Raw genomic sequence first — 5,777 nt, 5'->3', positions numbered from 1 at the left:
TATCGATTGCTCCCTTTGGTCTGGTACCAGACCTGCTGAGAGTGGACTCTGGCCCATCAGCCAGGTCTGATAAAGACATTAAACAGGATACCTCTTAGTATTGATTCCTAAGGAACACCACAAATGACTGGCCACCAGCTGGAATTTCTGCAGCTAATCACAGCTCCTTTAGCCTGGTGATCTAGTCAGTTTTTCACTCATCACATAATTCACCCTCCCCAACCAGTACGCCTCAGTTTGGCAATAAACATACCATGGGACACTATGTCAAAAACCTTGCTGAAATCAAAGTTTACAACATCCTCTTATTCTCTCCTTGGAGGAGGGGAAAGACTGGTATCTCAGATGAAAAGGCAGAAAGTGAGACAGCGGCACAAGGTGTGTGCAGGAGACCCATCTGACAGGACAAGGGCAACCAGGACACGGTGCTGGCCATGGGGTGGTGCAAGAGCTGAGAAAGGATTCGTTCGTCCCACTCCTGAAGAAAATTGTCTCTTCTCGGGTTTTGCACCCATAACAGAGCCTTAGCACACCTCCCTGCCATGTTTAACTTGCGTTATTGTACAGCCTGATCTCTGCTGCCTGGTCACTGTTTGAGTAAACAGCACAGGGCTGAGCTCCCCAAGGGAGAATATCCCAGCTGTGTGAAACCGTGGGAGAGCTTTGCTGGAGGGTGAATGGAGCTTCCTGCCTGGCCAGGACACTCAGCTCCCCTTGTATCATCCCTTAGCCATAGGGAAAAGTGGATCCTGACCAAGAGACTGAGGCAGAGTCAGAGAATTCCCCAGAGGCAAGGGCTGATGCAAGACACAAAGTACAGATGAGAATATTTGTCAGAGATGCAAAGTCCAGATCTAAATGAGACCCATGCTGATTTGATAAGAAACACTGATCTGTCCTGTTCTGGAAAAACATGGACTGTGACCACCTGAGCCACTGCCTGAGGGAGAGTCTAGCATATGAAGGCTAGGAAAGGAAGACTAGATCACTCAGGCAGCTGGACCATGCCAAGTCAGACACAAAGAGGCAGAGCGGACTCTGCCACGGTAATGGAGCCTTGTGCTTTTGGTGTCGTTGGGAACTGTTCAGAGGGTAGCTGGTGGCAGCACCCTGCACTCTGTGCTGCAACTAGAGGCAGCCAGAGCACAAAGGCCTCCAGCACTCCCAGCAAGGTGCAGGCCAGCATGGCTGGAGGGGAGGCAAGAATGGGCAGCGAGGAAGGAAGGGGCCTATGGAGACAGAGGTAAACAAGCCTCATTAGTTTCCATTTTGGATCAGTTCCCTGATCCAGACCACAACTCTGCTGCCTGAATAGGAGCGCTGGCACAGGGCAGACAGTGAGATGGGTGCAGCATGGCAGGACTGCCTGTTTTGGTGGCACCATGGTGGCTGTACAACTGGCCTGAGGTGCAGAGGGGTCCCCAGGAATAAACTTGGGCACAGCAATATTTTGAAGATGTTTTGTTTGGGGGGAAGGTGAATGCAGCAATGATGTGAGGGTGAGGTGCTGCAGGCTCAGAGCAGAACTGAGTCAGATGCAGGTGTAGGACTGAGCGGGGGGCAGAGATGGACCCTCTGGTGGACATCCTTTCCCTGGCCCCAAGCCATGTTCCTCTGACTGGGTTTGGTGAGGGCGCCCCAGGCAGTGTTGCCCCAGAAGGGCGGGGAGGAGCTGCCTGACTTGTGGAGTCTGCCAGCCTAGCTCCAGAAAACAGGCAGGAGTGGGGAGGAGGAAAGGGGCTGCTGCCGCCGGAGCATGAGAGCTCACTTGGCAGTGCAGCTGGTTAACACTGCTGCCAAGACATCCTGGGGGAGAAGGAGACACCTCAGAAGTGACTCAACTGCTGCCCTTCTACCCAGCACCCCAGTCTTCCATGGCTTTGGGACTCAGTGCTTGAAAGCAAGGGATTGCCAAGAGGTTTCTGGGGCTCTTTGCAGCCCAGCTGAGTGCAGAGACACTTGGGGGAGCAGGTACACACAAAGTGCGTGCAGCCCAATTGCCATACTGCACATCCTGGCTGTAATGCTTGGCATGAGCTATTGGGCAGCACAGTCAGCCTGGTGGCAGTACCAAGCTTCACTGGTGCTAGTGTGGAGCTGTCTGCACCTAGCTCCTATGGGCAATGTGGAGAGGGGGGCTTTGACTAAGGCACTTATCCTTGCAGGAAGACAACCCATGGCACCTGAGTCCTCCTGCAGCCCTGGTGGAAGGACTGCTCCACTCAGGACTGCTTCTGCCATATGATTTCTCATGGAGCAGCTGCTCTGCAACCAACATGGCAGAGATGCACATCACACTGGGATTGTGTGCCACAACTCCCAGAGGGAAGCTCAAGGCTGGAGACGGCATCCAACGGGATGGAGTGCACTAAGAGCAGAGAGGTGATGTGCAGACTGTGCAGGGTCCACTTCCTTCTGCAAGAAGGCAATGCTGATGGTTTGCTCTGCAGGTCTTTTATGGGACGATCAGGGATGGGACATTTACTTGGAAGACAGGGGAGAGCAGAGTAGCCTCCTGCAGCTCCATCTGAGGGGCTCTGGAAACCAGCAGAAGGGGAACGAGTTCAACCTGCCTCTGGTGTTACATGGGTAAGACGCAGGAAGCCTGCGAAGCTGTCAAGCCCACCTGAGCCATGGGGCACCCTGAGTCCTTTCCACAGGCTGCTCCCTTCCTCCTCCCTCAGCACAGCCTCTCCTGGGCGGAGTGGCCGATTGCTCCTGCTTCACAGGGCCGAGCTACAGGCAGCTCAGAAGCCAAGTGATTTTTGCCCTTTGCAGTGATGAGGGCCGGCTCCCTGCCAGGAACTGGGTCCTAGAGAGTTTGAAGAGCTGGAGAGACTGTACCTAGAGCCACGGCTTTGTGCAAGCCCTAAGTGGGTGGGGTGGCAGTTGAACAGGCTATAAGTAGCATTAGGGAACTGAGTGAACTATGCAGGCTAGAGCAGAGGCAGGAGGAGCAGCATGGCAGGGCTTTGTGTCCACTCTGCTCTGGTCACTGGGGCCAATCGAGGAATTGGCCTGGGAATTGTCAAGCAGCTTCTGCAGCTGCCAAACCCTCCCAAGTGGCTCTTTGCAGCCTGCCGGGACCCCAAGGGAGAGCGAGCACAGGTGAGGCTCAGCGGAGCTGGCTTTGCTGGGGGACGGAAGCGCAGGGCAGCATGTGAGAAGATTTGTGAGGGCTCAGATGGGAAGCTGCAACCCTGCACCACAGCTGCCAGGGCACAGGGCAGCCCAGCTGGCATGGCCATGGGGCGAGCTGTGCCTGGGGTGTTCAGAGGGGCCAGGTCTCCTGGAGGACAGCAAGGGAGCTCTGACACAGTCTGGCACCCATCTCCTCAAGGGCTAGAGGGAAAGGGCTTGTGTCTGCAACAGGAGGGCAGAGAGTAAAGCAGTGGCACATGGTGTGGGCAGGAGGCACGGAGCCCTGTCTGACTGGAGCAGGGCATCCGGGGTAGGCTGCTGGGCATGGGGGAGTGCAGGGGCAGAGCAGGAGTGACAGTGGCTGTGCCTGGGACAGGCTGAGAGCTGCCCTCTGCCCAGGTGTCCCTGCCTCTCTGTGCCCATGTTGTCCCCTCTCTTGCAGGAGTTGCAGCATTTGGCCTCCAAGCACCCCAACCTGGTCATCGTCCCGCTTGGTAGGTGCTCCTGCCTGTGCCCCAAGGGTGAGGGCCCCTTGTCCGGGCTCCCCTCTTTAACAAGTGCTGTCTCCTCCCACGGCCCTGGCACTCGCCTGGGATGCTGTGCACACCCCAGCAACCCAGTGAGAGGTGGGAGCCATGCCAACAGCCCCAGCACGTTGTGGGGGAAACAGGCTCGCTGCTGTCACTGCTGCCCACAGCCTGTCTGCAGCCATGCTGGGGCCCTGCCTTCCTGCCTGGCAGTGGCCCTGTGGCCCTGGGCTCCTCTCTCCTCTGGGGCTCTTTCTCCCAGGTGCCCTGATTCCTGTCCCGGCACGTCCCTGAGGGCAGACGGGGTTCCTGTCCCCTGGCATCCGGCGTGATAGGAGCCTTGGAGGGGAAGCGGGCGCTTACCTCCCCCTGTGTTGGCTCTGTAGAAGTCACCGACCCTGCCAGCATCCAGGCAGCTGCAGCCAGAGTCAGGGAGCACCTGAAGGACTCTGGGCTGAACCTCCTCATCAACAATGCTGGAATTGCAAAGTTGAGCTATTTAGATACCGAGACGCTGGCGGACATGTCCCAGGTGTATGCCACCAACACGATTGGGCCGCTGCTGGTGAGCCAGGTGAGGACCCCCATCTGTGGCTTTGCAGCTCATCCCCAGGGACCATCCCTTTCCCTCGGCTCCAGCTCCCCGAGCTGGGACATCCCAGGCAGGTGGGAAGGGCTGAAGGGAAGGGCCTGGTCTCTGCTCTGGTGCCCGATGGGCTCTTGTCCTGGCAAAGGGCCTTGCATTCTCCAGCTCAGATGGGGAGTGCAAGGAGCCATCGGCCAGTGCCAAGGAGGAGGAACCTGGTGGTCTGAGGCTGTGAGAGCAGGAATCTGCTCACTGATTTGGTGCTGATGTGACACGCTCTGGAAGGAGCAGGTCCTCTCTCCTGAACCACATCTGCACAGGCCCTTCATTCCTCTCCTTGCAGGCGTTCCTGCCCTTGCTGAAGAAGGCTGCCCAGGGAAGCCCAAGTTCTGAGCTGAGCTGCAGCAAGGCAGCCATCATCAACATGTCCAGCTCTGCTGGCTCCATTGAGGAAGTGTATTTATGGGATTTGGGGCAAAGTGTCTCATACCGCTGCAGCAAGGTATTGCCAGGCTGTGCTGGGCGTGAGCCCCCACATTTATTTTTCTCCAAAACCCCCTCCAAGCCCTCTTGTGACTCCCCTCCCTCCCTCCACCCCTCTCCACTTGCAACAGTTCTCGGGAGTCCCTTTCTCCCTGGAGACGCTCTAGCCCAGTTCCTGGCCCCATTCTTGGAGGGCTGTGCTGGGACCAGCCTTCAGCTGTGCTGGGTGTCTGTGCATGGAGACTGCAGCAGCACTGTGTGTCCTGGGGAGCTCTCCTCGCCTGCCCTCCTCTGCCCCTGCCTTGGGGTCTGCACATGTTCCCTTTGGGAGGGGACTTTTTTCCTCCTCACAGTGATCCCTGTGATGTCTCCCTGCAGGCTGCTCTGAACATGCTCACCAAGTGCCAGTCCTTGGGGTACCGGCAACACGGCATCCTCTGTGCTGCTCTCCACCCTGGCTGGGTGCAAACAGACATGGGGAGCGCAGCGGAAATCAAGGTAGGATTTTTTCTGGGGCAGGTCCAGAAGAACCTCATCATTCAGGAACCCAGAGAGCCCTGTGTCCTGAACATCCTGAGACCTGCCGGGCTCCGGTGGAGCTGTCTGGACAATGCTCTGAGCTTGAGGCACAGGAGGGAAGGAGATGACAGACAGGGACTCTTCCTGTGAAGTGCTGGTGTCTCCTCACTTCACTCACCCCAGAGAGCCCTGAGCCCCAGGCTCAGGGAGACAGTGGCCCAAGCAGGAGCCAGGGCAGACCTTCAGAAGGCCTTGGGCACATGACCGTGTTTCTCCTGTGTCCCTGCAGCCTCCATTGACACTGGACGTGAGCGTACAAGGGATGTTGAACGTGCTCTGCTCCCTGTCCGAGAAGGACAATGGGACTTTCCTGAACTGGGAAGGGAAAGTAGTGCCATGGTGAGACACCAGCCCAGCGTCGTGCCGGGATCCTGGCAGCAGGTCCCTTTGCTGCTGCACTGTGCTGTGCCCATTTCCTCAATAAACCCGTGTCCATTTCCTCAATAAACCCGTGTCCATGA

General features: G+C 57.2%; 1 protein-coding gene across 1 annotated transcript; it reads left to right on the top strand.

Annotated features, from left to right (window-relative positions):
* Nucleotides 1–2,926: 2,926 nt before the first annotated feature.
* LOC135329745 (C-signal-like) lies at nt 2,927–5,777 on the top strand. The gene is made up of 6 exons (XM_064519303.1): nt 2,927–3,108; nt 3,584–3,635; nt 4,055–4,242; nt 4,598–4,756; nt 5,116–5,235; nt 5,546–5,777. Exons 1-6 carry the CDS (start codon nt 2,962–2,964, stop codon nt 5,657–5,659), a joined length of 780 nt encoding a protein of 259 aa, XP_064375373.1. The 5' UTR covers nt 2,927–2,961; the 3' UTR covers nt 5,660–5,777.

The sequence above is a fragment of the Dromaius novaehollandiae genome, chromosome 13 (genome assembly GCF_036370855.1).
Source record: "Dromaius novaehollandiae isolate bDroNov1 chromosome 13, bDroNov1.hap1, whole genome shotgun sequence".
NCBI lineage: Eukaryota > Metazoa > Chordata > Aves > Casuariiformes > Dromaiidae > Dromaius > Dromaius novaehollandiae.
The sequence above is the reverse complement of the archived record's forward strand: the minus strand, read 5'-3'. Positions and strand labels throughout refer to the sequence as shown.